Source organism: Thermobia domestica, chromosome 3, assembly GCF_964235325.1.
Source record: "Thermobia domestica chromosome 3, izTheDome1.hap1.1, whole genome shotgun sequence".
Classification (NCBI taxonomy): domain Eukaryota; kingdom Metazoa; phylum Arthropoda; class Insecta; order Zygentoma; family Lepismatidae; genus Thermobia; species Thermobia domestica.
In genome coordinates this window covers 57,380,987-57,396,178 of record NC_137456.1, presented here as the reverse complement: position 1 = coordinate 57,396,178, position 15,192 = coordinate 57,380,987, and the positions used below count along the sequence as shown (strand labels likewise).

Sequence of the window (15,192 nt, the reverse complement as noted above, 5' to 3'; positions counted from 1 at the left end):
ACATTGTAAAATTAACACACTAGGTATTTATTGAATAAAAAGAATGATGTTTTGGGATTTTGTTGGATTTGTTCCTAATATGTTACAACGAGCAAAGAACAGGTGTTTCATATATACAGGGTGTTTCAAAAGTCCCCTGACATAAGGTAACTCTGTTATTATCAGAGTTACAACAAAATATAAGAGGGAAAACCTTCTCCAAATATGATGTTTTCAATCTAAAGTGAAGGATTTTTTTTTAATAGGATGAGCCGTTCGGGCTTACACTCTTCATGCACCCAATGTTAAATGAAAATGCGACGTTGCCATTTACCTGGATCCATAACATAAAGTGAATGGGGGCATGTTTGAAATGGGGGCTGGCCATCGACACGTTAGCGTAAAAGACAGTAACTTTATTCACTTAAGTTGTGGGTCCAGGTAACTGGCAACATTGCATTTTCATTTAACATTGGACGCATAAAGAGTGTACAGCCCAAATGGCTCTTCCAATTAAAAAAAAAAAAAAAATCCTTCGCTTTAGATTGAAAACATCATCTTTGGATACGGTTTCCCCACTTACATTATGTGGTAACTCTGATAATAACAGTTACCCTAATACACCCTATACAATTCCTAAATGTTTGTATTCCTTCCTTTGTTTGTACAACTTCTTATTTTCACTATTAGTCACTCTCTTTAGGTTATTTAGGAAAGATGTGTTTGAGACTTGACATGTTAAAACAAATGAATTTAGCGTAATATTCTTATCTAAATATAACTAATTTCTTATATTATGTAACAGTATTTACTTTATGTAATACCAAATTAATTTAAAACCCAACTTTCCTAAATTACCTGAAAAAAGTGAAAGACCTTCGCCGAATTTCCAGCTAAATAAACAAAAGAAATCAAATATTGAATTATTTATAATGTATGTGTCTTATGTTGTTTTACGTTAATCCGATTGCATAGTATGTTTCATAAAAACGTCGTAAATGTGGAAAATTAATTAAATATAGGATGACTAATATTAGAAAGAAGAAAAAAGTTACAACAAATATGAAAGTTATTACGATCAAATTTTGAGATGAAAGAGACATAAAGGGTTCGAACATAAAAATAAAGAATACATTTATGAGTACTTGTATCTCAGAATATATAACATCTCAAAGAACGTTCGGAAGTTCTGAGTCTCGATGAAAATTACTGGTGTCAATAATTTACAAATAAAACACAGTTTTCTGTCACTTTGAAAGAGGCCAACTTTAACATTAATGTATTAATTCAGATATTAACAGAAAGTATTGTATCAATATATCAAAACATTTTTATAAAATCTGTCAGGAACTATTACACAGTACGGTATTCAATAAGTTACACGTGATTAATCGTCTCGTTCATTTTAATGAAGACTAATTACTTATATTATGCTAATATAATTCCAGAATAACACCAGGTAACGAAACTCATGTATCCTACCTGAATTCCACGTATGTCTTTTTTCGGCGTAGCCTGAAGGGCCGTTGGAAAATCTGACACTGGTTGGAATACAATGCGGTAACCTCCAGTCTGATGGTCCCCACTCCAGTGCTCTTCTTCAATTGGGTCCCAGTGTACTCGAACACTGGTTGTTGTTATAGGAACTACTTTCACTCCAGTTACAGCTTTACTTGGGGCTAAAATTCCAAATATGATCTTCATTGAGTACAAAGAAAATCAAGTAATAAGGTTTTTATCATAATTACACAGGATTTTTATTTGACTGGACCATAAGTCTAATTCTGAAGTCACCGATTCTGCATGTAAATCTAATTTAATTATTTAAAATTTAATTGTTAAATTTAGAGATTTAATTAGATATTGCCTATTCGTTGTAGATTTTAACGCTAATAAAATACTGTTTACTTCAATGCTAATAAAATACAATTCTATTCTATTCTACTGGTAAGTGTAGACTAGAGTTTTTTGACTCTTGTCTAAACCAATATAAATATCATTAACAAACAAACAAACAAAAACAATAACAGACTTGTGATTTGAATATTAATTTGATACTTCTAAATCCACAAATAAACTTAAGATTAACAAGAGAAGAGGCAGTTTTCTTCTTCAAAATGGCGTGCTCCCTAAGTATTGGCATTGAAGATTAATAACCAATAGAAAGCATGTACAGTGAAACCTCTACTAACGGACACCTCTATAAAGCGGACACCTCCCATAACGGACATATTTTGTAATCCCCAAACACTGTAATAGGAAAAAACATATTGGCAAACCTCTCTAAAGCGGACACTCTCTAGTACGGACACGGACAGTCTTTCTTGTCTTTTATAGGTATTATTTACCTTCGTATTACGGACACTTTCTCTAGAAACAAGTTGGAAAGTGCAGTAAAAATATTCATACGTATACCAAGGAAGAACATGTGGGTGTGACAACATTTTGCCTCCTCAACTGTCTACTCAGCAACCCAGAGGAAGGGTCTCTGTTTCAGAACACCCTTATATCCTTTGCTTGCATTCCACTCCTACAAAACCTGCTTCAGAAACAAAAGTGATTGACAGTTGCCCACTGTTTGGAATGACACATCATTCTACTGTCCCGCTGGAATCTCTAACCAAACAGAAGACAAGTTTGATATTTTTGACTACTGGTACGCATATTGTCTTTTAAAAAAGTCATTGCTGGACTACAATTAACTCACAAATTAAAGCAACACACCGAAAACGTAGTAAGTAGCGATAAGTGTAAAGTGCAGAGAACTATAACATCTTATTCCCATGTTGTGCCTCGAATTGGATGGAGCAAAACAATGCAAGTATACTAACATTTTGGTAATATTCATAAATACGTAATTCATGGAAAAATATTTTTTCTAATTGCATATTACCTTGTTTATTAATTTATGTAAGAAAATATTGAAACCTCTCTAAGGCGGACACTTCTCTATAGCGGACAATTTTTGATTCCCCACGGCTGTCCGCTTTAGAGAGGTTTCACTGTATATGAAATCAAATTCATAGGTGAATTTCTGATTAAGACGATCCATCCATTTATTTTGCCTTTTTTGAATTTTGCTCCCTGACAAATCTTGTTCGACCTTGCATTAACCAAAGTAGATAATTAGAACTATTGTTTTATGCATAGAATATATAATGATTCGTTTAATAAAAGTAACTAAATATACCAACACAAGTTACTCGTAATGTATCATGGACAACTGTAAAGTTATTTTACACATTCTCACATTCTACGCTAGATTCTTTGACGAGATTTAAGAGAGGTTCCTACTGTCATCTTTTCTTTATTTATCCCAACCGGAGACTGACTGAAAACAAATATATTGTATCAATACTGCGAATAACATCTACATTACAGATTGTTTTAATCATTAATCAAAAACATAATGACCCTTACCAGCAAGCAAAGTTCTAACAGAGATTGTGAAACATTAACCAAAAACAGAATCATTCTTACCAGCAGGCAAAGTTCTAACAGTAACTGATTCCTTGCTCCATCCACTTGGTCCTTTGTCATTCGTTGCCTGAATACGGAATTTATAATGTGTAAAAGGCTTCAGGTTTTCGGCAGTATATGCTGTTGCCTGAGGATCTACTCGCTGAGGAATTGTCTTCCACGGGCCTGAGTTTTCCGCTTGTTGTACCGTATAATACCTGAAATCAGAAAAAAAAAACTAGCTTTGTAAACTTACAGTTAATCCGTGTAGTAAGCCACTCTCAAATATCAAGTTGAAAGAAAAGCAATTCCATATGGCTTTTTAAATGGACAAACTGTAATGGTGGCTGCATAATGTTCTATGTTCGCTCTTATTTTGTTACAAGTAAATTAATTTGCATCAAATGAAAAATTTAGAAAGAGTATTTAAAAAAAAGAAAAAGAAAAAAGAAAAAAGAAAGAAAAAATATTTAAAATATGATGTTGGCCGTACACTATTAACAAGATTAAAATTCGTGAGACTTAACATGATAAATCAAGCAATCATTTCCATGTAATTTTTTTCCCCATAACTTCGTTGTACTTATGGAATTGTCGTATCGTAATGTATTACGCTTTACTTTAAAGGTCACAAACAACTAATTTGGAACATATATCGTATATACGTTTTTTTCATGAGAGCTCCCTATTCAACCCTTACTTATCATATATGCGTTAGTTATGCCTCATTTGAAATATAATTTAATGTAGTTTCACATGTTTATCACACTTCACTTATAGAAGAAAAATAATTTAGCACGAATTTTCCACATAATACCACTCTATTTCCCTTCCTTGATACTACGGAGAAGTAGAAATGCCATCCAATTCATCGTAATTTGATCTATTCTATTATAAACACCAGGAATAATTCTAAGAATAAATTTATCTTATCATATTTGTAGGGACGATGTTATGAGATGACACGTCTATTCATTAAAAATGATTTCGACATGATAACTTTTTTTATACCTTCCTCTTTAAGTTAAATTTTATTTTTATTTAAAGAAAAAACTAAACTTACTCGCCCATCCTCCACATACACTTCAGACAAAAAGTTAAGTCAAAGAAGTTTGTTAAACTAAAGTCTCTCTCTCTCTCTCTCTCTCTCTCTCTCTATATATATATATATATATATATATATATATATATATGTATATATATATATTATATATATATAAACACCTGCAATTCACTATCCCGAAGATGATGCGCTAAGACATATATTAATAAAATCTGGTAAAGACGTAAAGAGGATCAGGCAAAATGAAGATATTTCCATATATGGATAGTCACTTAAAGTCACCGTCACCCGTGAAGAGTTATCGTGTGGAGTAACGGACGGACGGACGACATACTAACAACACAATCTTTTATGAGTCTCACTTGCGTGATCCTAATACCAGAAAAAAGAATGTACATTTAAAGGGTACTCAATGCAATAAGAGCAAAATTTATAACCTCTTTTTTTCTAATATTACACAATTAAATGTGTCCTAGGTATATGTTGTTACCTGAGAGGTGCAAACCCATCTCTTCCAGGCGTCCAATTGAACGTTATTTGATGCGACTGGATCTGACTGCGACTTATCTGAGGCACTGATGGTGGTTCTGGAGGTGATCTGTTGTTAGTAGTATACACAAGGGCATGCGCTGTTTTACCCCAGCCGAGTCTTGTCTGTGCAGTGACAGAAAACTTATAATACTGTTCGCCGTGTAAGTCTGTGAAACTAGAAAAAACGAAAGATTATACATGTTACAGATAAATATATATGAGGCTATAATATAACTCTGAATACTAAATACAATTGACATTGTAATTACTTTTTTTTTTTAAATGAAAAGAAACCACAATTCCTTACATGTCATTGTTTTGAATTATATCCTTGCAGTTACACAATTTCTAATACACAAACAATGTCTTCCATACTAATTTAATGAAAATTCGCTATTAAATATCAATTTCCAATATGTTTATTAAATTATGTCTAAACTTAAAATACCAGGTACAAATTCTTTCTATAGGGGAACCAGCAAGACAAGGTCTCTGACAGCTCGCAGTGACGTTGTCACTACTCATTTGTCGTTTTTTTTTTTTTCTTCCTCATTTCTATGGCAATTTAATTAATGGTGTGAGACAGAATGACCGTGGTTGGAGACACTAGCACCAAATTAGGGGCTGCATTTTCCCAACGCATGTAGTAAGAAACGTCAGAGACCATCTCTTGTTGTCCCTGCTATAATAGTTTTAGAAGCAATATCAAGTGATTAATTTAAGCAATCAAACTCCGTGTAGTAAAGGTACAAGAAACTAGCGATGCTGATTTATAAATAACGATAGCTTTAAGTGAAAATGGACTTATTTGGAACAAAAAGTGAATGTAAAAGCAATATCAAGAAGTGTTCAAATAGTTTAACATCAAAATTTGTATAAATCTTGCTAACATTCTTCGTTTCCATTTATAATGACTTTACAATACTGAAATAATACCTTAAGAATGATGCAATACGTTATGATCAAATACTTAAATTCGTACTACTTTCGAAATAAGAATGTATCCAAGAGGTGACATATTAGGGAAAAGGAGGGGAGAAAACAATTAACTCTCAAATTTACACGGAATAAAATTTAAATTTTAACTAATATTCAAGTCCCTCTAACGAGGGCACTTGTGTCTGTAGACAGTAATTTCTTCTTATTCTTTATTTCTTTATCACACTTGGTTTGAAATGATAAAACAGAACTTATAAGTCCTTTACGTCCTAAGATTTACATACATTACGAATGTTATATTAATATTTTATATACTATTCGTTAAACTACACAAATATCTGAATTTATAAGCCTCTCTGGTAAGTTAAAATACAATTTTACGTATTATTTCTGAATTACGTAAGTCAGAATTTCTCAAATTGTTGTCCGCGGACCATTAATGGTCCTTCAAGCATGCCTTTGTAATCCTCTTACATTGAAAATTAGTCCAAAAACGATAAGAGTAATATAAAATTGAAGCGAATTACGTATTTCATTCTATAATTGAGAATATCAAATGGACATATATATGTATATACTCGTATTACATAAATAATAGATTATACAATTTTGTAAGGTAAAATTCTCAGAGCATATATAGATGTATTATTACAAAGTATTCTCAAGTCTTCAATTATTAAAAAAAAAATCTATTAGTATTAACATAAAATTAAGGGGTTTTTAATGAATAATATTTTAAAGATAAAGGTATATTGATATAGTAGTATATGCTTAAAACATTAAAAAAGTTATATTTTTTCCTTTCGAACAAGAGAAGAGTACGAAGGCGGACGGGGGAGGGGACGAAGGATCTGCAGAATATTCTGACTAGCAAATTTGGTCTCCAATTAAAAAAAAAAAGTTTGAAGGACGTTGAGACAAGTCGTTTGACCTAATTTTGTAGAAATTACGTGGATGTTCAGCTAAGTGATTCGCATGATTTCCATGCGTGAGTTTAGGTTCGATTCGAGAGTACAGTATTTTCGATGTCGACGTAGCATCGGGTGGCATTTAGGGAAATATCTGAATTAGCAGTAGCTAACTCCACTCTAAAAAGGGGGCGCGGTGGCTCAGTGGTAGAGCGTTCACTCCGGTGCTTGGGGTCCCTGGTTCGATCCCAGCTCGCGCCGTGTGGACTTTGTGGTGGACAAACATCGTGCTCGTGGGTTTTCTCGGGGTTCTTCCGTTTCCTCCCACTTCTTTCATTCCACCATTTCATTCATTTCTCATCTTCACCGTCTCCTTTAGCCTAACCGGCATAACCGTGGGACGTAAAACTTAAAGATTTCATTTCATTTTTCCACTAAAAATACAGAAAAATTATGGTATTAGGAACCAATGCACTGATCACCCATCACCCAGCCAACTCTGCCAGGAAATTTTGAAACGTAAAATATCTGTTTTGTGCTTCATTTCTCCTTATATTATAACAGGGTGTCTACTAGAATACCAGAAAGTAAATTCATGACTTTTTCATGACTTTTCATGACCTTTTTGTTCAAATTTTCATGACCATGGCGATAAAAATTTACCATTAGTAATAATAAACCCCTACCATCAGTGGTGCATCGGTTAAGATGAAGATCACATTATGTTCTTATTTGTCTAATGTACATAATGTCGATTAGCTGACAACTAATTTTAAAATGCAAGAGCAATTTAAAAGGCAGTAAACAAATTTTTAATTGCGGTTCTTAAATATCACTTATTGTGAATCTTAAAGAAAGAATCTAAAATTCTGCCGCCTTGTGCTCGAGCACAGAATAGCACTTACCTAAATACGGGCCTGCTCTTACCAGTGAATCACTCTATAAGGTATTTGAAGTTTTAATTCTGAGTATAATTATCCATCTAGCAGAAATTTGTCTGAAATTAAGCACTCAGAGAACTGCCCAAAGACAAAACAAATTATAAAAGAAATTCGTTTTAAAAAAACTAGATCATCAAATTTAAAATCTGCAAACTCAAACGAATAATATTATTTGCATAAGTCTAAAGGCCCAAAAAATACACAATTTACATTTCTTAGAAGTAAAGAAATAGCAGATCAGAAAGTTGGACAGTAAAAAGTTGTTATTATATTACAGAGACTAGAAGATGAAATGGGGAGCAGCTAGAAAAACAGTAAAGTACCAGTTAGCAAGCACTAATTGGCGGGGGAAATTCTCACAATTACTGACCTGATACAACTGTTTCAGTACATGCAGTATGAGGTATAAAAATATACTCTGAGATTTCAGATTTTCATGACCAGTTGGGTAAATAAAGGACTTTTTCATGGCTTTCATGACCACTAAGCAAAATATATGACTTTTTCATGACTTTCATGACTTTCATGACCAGTAGACACCCTGTATAAGCGAATACTTAAATTTATATCAGCCTTAGAGCATTAAAGTAGTATTAACAGATTATAAACTGAATTACGAGGCATTCAATCTACTTACGTGTATGTTCTATCCGATGGAGGGAACTCTTTTGAAAATGGAGGCGCCTTGCTTCCATCCAAATTATATTCGACTTTGTAAGCAAGTATCTCACCATTTGGATCTTCAGGTACATCCCAAATTATTCGTGCGGAAGTCAAAGAGACATCAGGAAATGAAACGTTCGAAGGAGCTCCAGGTACTGGAATGAAATAAATTGCATGCAAGATCACATTTGAAAAACGTATTTGAAGCCAAAAATGTTATATTCCTTTGCAATTATATATAGTAATTAAATGCCAAATTAAGCAATACTCCATTTACGTACACACAAATTTTCTTTCAACATTTAAAATAAATAAATACGGCAAAGAAAATTATATCTGTAATAAATGAAGAAACTTAACTTACCATCTTCGAATGTCTGGACTCTGACAGGTGGAGTACTCAATGCACCGTCTCCAAGACGAGTATATGCCAATACTTGGATGTGATACTGTATATACTTCCGTAATTCAGTCAAAGTTGTTGTGAATGTTGAATTACTCGGAATGTCTTTGTACTAGAATGAGATAAATAACGACATTAATTCATAATAAAAACAGATCATCATAAAATAAAATAAGAAAGTAAGATCAATACCTTGAACATTCGTAGCTCAGATAATGGACGCTAATTACTCGTAATATGGGGGCAGTTGGATACATTCGCTTTGATATGTGTAAATTACTAAAACTAGTATCATAGATAATGTTATGAATATAAGTTGAAAAGCATAAATAAAACAAGGAAATATTAGATTAGACTACATTCCAAACTGGTGCTGAGTCTCTGGTATTTCCAAATAGTACATGCCTATTATTAAACGAACTATTCTGATAAGAAATTGATCGCATGTTATGAGCCGGACTTATTTGTTAATGCATCAGTACTATTGTTGGTGAGTACAACAGAAGATTGTACTCATCAACATCCTTGTAGTAGAAGTCGACGATGATTGTCGTACCACAGTTTTGTATAAAACAATAGCATTTTATTATATCTAATTCAGAGATAAGTTTACCGCAAACTGGATTTATTATCTTTAATAAGTAGAATATGAAATGTTTAACAATAGTCAATCTAGGTTTCGGAAAAGTAAAACAAATGAAAACACTACGTAAAGTGGCACGTACTCTTAGTGAAAAGTCCGTTTGAGATTTCTCAGTAAAGGACTTATAACATTTGCAGGAACGTAATATAAATTAGTCAGTACATCAAGTTGGAGATTTAGTAATTAGAATTGTCGTGAATACCGTATTTTATCTGTCAGACTTAGTATTGCTAGGAAACGATAACAGTAGGGAAGAAAACTGGATTTCCAACTGCTTCAGACAGAGAAGTTGGAAAATCAGATCAGGGAGAAACACTTAAAAGACAACGATACATATTTTACATTACTTTTGTAATAACGAAACAGCATAGAATGTAATTGTTTGTGATACCTTCAGATATTATGCAAACACACTTAAGAATTTTAACAATCATCTCATTTGTTTTTATATCTATAAATAAAAATGAAAGTGATTATGTTTGTGACTTAATAACTCTTGAACCACCTGACCAACTTCGATCACAATTTCAACATAGATTAGATTCGGACCTGCTTTTTATCATTTCACTTTGACGGTGCAATTTAGAGGGGAGACGGGGAGATAAAAATAATCGAAAATGACCGATATTATAGTGTCGAATCCACAGTTTTCGGGGTCATTGACGTGACATGAACAGGGACACTTCTGATGCCGTTTAAATCGTGGGGAAGGGCGGCATATATATATATATATATATATATATATATATATATATATATATATATATATATATATATATATATATATATTAGTCTGACATATATATTACTGATGAATGCATAGTAAAAAGTGACTGACTAACGGAATATATTACTACTTTTTTTTATGTTACCCTAGGGAGGCAGGTAATTGACCCTAGTTGATTATTAAAAAATAATTGCACTTCCAAACTTTCGGGTCCCCAATGAAGCCTTGTTCACAGAGGATAAAAATAGGAATAGAGAATATAAAACTATCAAGAAAGTATCAAGGAATGTTTTGATTTCTTTTACTTCTTTTGTCTTCCGCAAACAAGGCTTCAGGAAAGAGACGAAAGTTTGGAAAAACAAGGACTTTCTAGGAATTAAAATCTTAAAAAAAGTGAGATGACTGTTTATGGTACATTTTACTTTTCTTCCTTTGTACTGTCATCACAATTACCTAAAGGAAAACCTCGAACGTACCATTCTATGATTGCATGCAATATTTTTGGTCTTTATACTAGGTAAAATAGCAACCAGACTATATATATTTTTGTTGGAAAAAGAAACTTTTTACTTGTTTTCCATCACTCACCTGAAATGGCGTTCTGGAGTTAGCTCCGTAGTATACTTTGTACCCTTCAATCAAACCATTTTGATGCTCTTTAGGAACCTCACCCCATCTAACTACTATAGTTGTGGATGATGTTGCATTGGCATGGACATCCATTGGTCCAAAACTAGGAACTAGAATAATTATTTCATACATTAATGGTGACAGAATAAGTAATAGTTTCTGACGTAAATATGATTATTAAATGATTCGTCACATATACGTATATATGATAATTAACAATATGATATGATAATTAACAATAATACGATAATGATATATAATTAACAATAATTAACAATAATATGATAGTCATATGGTACTTAACAATAAACCAAACAAGTCTATTTATCCATTAAATGAAGATACAACAAAAAGCATAAAACTGGTCATAAAAAATAGTAAAATTAACAAAATCAAGTTTGTGTTGGCTTCGTATAACTTTTCAGTAATATTAAATTCACACCCCTGGAATCAAGCATGAATACATTATTGCTCTATTGAATAAAACTATATTGAAATAGCACCAAGGCTCGTGTATTATATGTTAAAAGTAAAGTCTATTTATACTAACTGAATCAACGACACCACCATGATTATTAACATAAAGTAAGAGAGAGAAAAATATATTTCGTCTATTTCCGGCCGCCACTATTACTGTATTTGCTTTAAGCCGGTTATAGATCATCAAATATTGTATTAAATGTTTCATCAAAGTGGAATTTGAACGTATACGATACCAAGTTGTATGCAACTTTTGGGTTGGTTACATTTGATACAACTATTCTATTCCTATCCAACCAACATTGCATCAAAGAAAACAAACGAAAATCACTGTGCGGTGGCGCTAAACGTGGACACAGAAAGCAATTGAAATGCTTATTGATGCCTACAAGCAGCATTCTGTTCTCTATAACTGTAAACCTAAAGAATATTACAAAGAAATCTTGGAAAAAAACTGTGCTTGAAGTTAGGCTGGCAAGTCCAGAGGCGACAGGTTCGTGAGTTCACATTTCACATGCAGGGTTCATATTTCCAATTGCTCGTTTATTTTCAGATTTATGATTTAAACAGTTTACTTTTAAATAACTGCCTCAAGCGGGTACCGCGTTGCACTCTATGCCTACCAACAAATGTAACAATTGAATGAAGAAATGTAAACAAATGAACAACAAAATTACGTTTTGTATTTGATCGTTTATACTGCGTGTAAATGTTTTAGCCTCCTTATTAGATGAAATGACTATCAAAGATAAAGTTTTAACCAGATTATTTGATCAAATGACTATCAAAGATAACTTTTATACAATATTTGTTGGAAAACTGACCATGTATAATCGGCTTTATGGTGATCAACATTGAAACCTGAACTGAACCGAACTGGACTTTTATTACCACCTTCGGTTTTAATAGAAATTTAACCCCTTCAGTGTGGGGTGTCGAGTTAACTCGTGTCTTCAAAACGCACCTGCTGTGCAGATGGCGTATATATACGCTTTCATTTTGCTTTGGCTATTTTGTATTGCGTATGGCGAATATACTTGCCCATAGTATGAGTAATGTTATTCCCGACAATATTTAGCGAGTTTGCGCTCACCAGGAACCCCAGGAGACCACACAGAAAAATTGGGCTTGATCTGTTGAGGCATTCCCAAATTTTGTGTAACCTAACCAGATGATGATGATGATGATGATGATGATGATGATGATGATGATGATGATGATGATGATGATGATGATGACGACGACGAAAATTTCATTGTGATTGCTTGAGAGGTTCAAAAGTTATTAAAAGGTAACAAATTCCAAAGTTCTAAAACAAACTACACTTTTTACAGCGGTTCGCATCTGAAAATTACGCACTGAAGGGGTTAAGTGAGAAGATGGAGCCTACTGTTAAAACACTGAATCCATAAATAATAATAATAATAATAATAATAATAATAATAATAATAATAATAATAATAATAATAATAATAATAATAATAATAATAAACATTTCTTGCCCCCTCTCTCACCGTTTTTGATCTGATACTTGTGGACAGACAGACAGACGGACATAGCCGTCCTATAAGACTTCCCATATTTATGCATACCAAAGTTTGGAAGTCTACAAATAAATAAAATAAAACAAAATAAATACTGTTATCGCTTACAATATTGTAGATATGTAATTTACCATTTTCTGTTTACGCTTTTGCTTTTACAATTACGTACTTAATAAAAAATATGTACTACATACCTGATTCCCTCGTTCTCTCCACCGCAACCGGACTTAGTTCTGATGTTCCAACATCATTAAAAGCTTGCATGAATATTTCATATAATGCATATTCCTCCAAGTTGTTTAAGATGTATGAATTAGCAGTATGATCTTCAATAACAACACTACGTAAATGACCTCGAGCTCCTAATTCTCGATACGATATGTTGTAACCTCTAGGGTTTCCATACCATTCAACTTGTTGCAACGGCTGAAAAATAATTTACACCTTAAAGAATTGCTACCACAATTTATTTTATAATGGAAATCATTACATTCTGTATGATAACACAATGCCGACTGAACACTACGAATATGAAATACACTTCAAATTGAGATCTTAATACATTGACATAAATTTAAAGTGTAACAGCTCTTGAAATTGCTTAATAACGCAAGAGGATACATATCAAATAATAAAATTAAAAAAAGAGTACTCGCCAAAGCACCCTATCCTATGCTTTAATTAGCACTGATTTACTATTGATTCATTTGCTTTATTTATTGATTTATTGGTTTATTTGCTTCGATTCTGGATAAAAGTAAGGAGAAGATAACTTAACTTACTAACAAAGCAATTTTTACAGCAATAATTTAGGAACATAAACATTAATTTTACAATGCAGAAAATTGATTCCAATGAATAGTTCTACAAGCAAGTTGGATTTCTTAAATGGTGTGTACTGAGAATGGTGACATCAGGAGCCTATTTTTCAAAACTACAAGTCTTGTAATACTAGTGAAAAGTTTTTCAAAATCAAATATTATACAATTGTATATACTATGAAATCATAAAAAATTAGAGATATCAACATTAGTATTAGAAATGACTTTTACTATTATTCCAGGATGTCTACTTCATGATATTTTACGACTTGTGAAAAACATATTACACAACTTGTTGGTTTGAGAAATAGGCTTCTGGTCGCTGAAACGTTTGTGTTAAATTGCCAATTGAGTGCTTTTTTTTTTTTTTTTCAATAGTTCTTATTTTCTTTCAAATATACATTTCCCCCCTAGGTAATCAAATTATAAACTTTCGGCTATCAATTAAAACATGGTATTTAATAACAAGTATTAGTACAAGAAATTTCGTGTAAAAAGCAAGATAGGAAAGTTCATTAGATTACATTCCTTATTCTTCACGTTTTCAAAATATTGATAAAAAAAATTACTAATACGTATTATTAGTAGTATTTTTACAATACATTTTTGTTCGGATTTACACAACTTCTTAAAAAAAAATATTCAATATCTTCAATACAATCCTCGTTGTTAAGAAATATTGCTTGGCAATAATGTAAAATTCGATTCCAGGCCAAGCGAGTTTGTGGTGGATAACATTGTATCTGTAGGATTTTCTCGGGGTTCTCCCGTTTCCTCCCACATTCTTATTCCACCAATTCTTTTACAATCATTCACTTCCATCAGCCATCTATCTCCTTTAACCTCAAAAACATAAGCGTGTATCTAAGAATTTTAATTTCATTTCAATTTTTAAAAAATTAAAAACAAATACTATTTTTAGATAGTATATAGATCCTAGATATAGTGTATATAACATGGGTGCCTCCGGTGAGACTGGTTCTGAACTCTGTTCTTCGAATCTAGTGGAACCATACAAGAATATTTGTCGTACACTCAGTGTCGTTTAGCTCAATTCGGGAGCTGCTTAAATAAACAACTTACTATAGTCTAGCCGAGGAAAGCAGAAAAAATAGCGCTGGGAGCTGATTCTGTATGAGCATACGTCTGACTGGCCGTGAACGTTTTGGACTATAGTACCAAATAGTTTAATTTGCATTCTCTAAATACTGAGAAACATTTTTTTTAATGCAACATTTTGAAAATATGCTAATAATATTCAATAATATTATTAGCATATAATATTCAATATGCTAATAATATTCATAATGCTAATAATATTCAATAATATATGATGTTAATAATATTCGATATAAACTCAATCAGTAGCGGCTGTTGAGGGAAGTCACATGAGTGAAAAATTAAGCTTCTATCGCTTCAAAGTACGCGGAAAAAACTTACCTATGTTCTAAATGTTTTGTA

The 15,192-nt window shown here is 32.4% G+C and overlaps 1 protein-coding gene across 1 annotated transcript in view; it reads right to left on the bottom strand.

Moving 5' to 3' along the window:
* Positions 1–15,192, bottom strand: part of sdk (sidekick cell adhesion molecule) — a 270,789-nt gene that overhangs the window by 21,188 nt on the left and 234,409 nt on the right. Inside the window, exons 21-27 of the mRNA XM_081750916.1 lie at positions 13,105–13,336; positions 10,845–10,996; positions 8,848–8,998; positions 8,458–8,638; positions 4,992–5,207; positions 3,460–3,656; positions 1,462–1,658 (exon numbers count right to left, since the gene is read on the bottom strand). Coding sequence (XP_081607042.1) covers positions 1,462–1,658; positions 3,460–3,656; positions 4,992–5,207; positions 8,458–8,638; positions 8,848–8,998; positions 10,845–10,996; positions 13,105–13,336 — 1,326 coding nt within the window. The remainder of the gene's footprint in view (positions 1–1,461; positions 1,659–3,459; positions 3,657–4,991; positions 5,208–8,457; positions 8,639–8,847; positions 8,999–10,844; positions 10,997–13,104; positions 13,337–15,192) is intronic.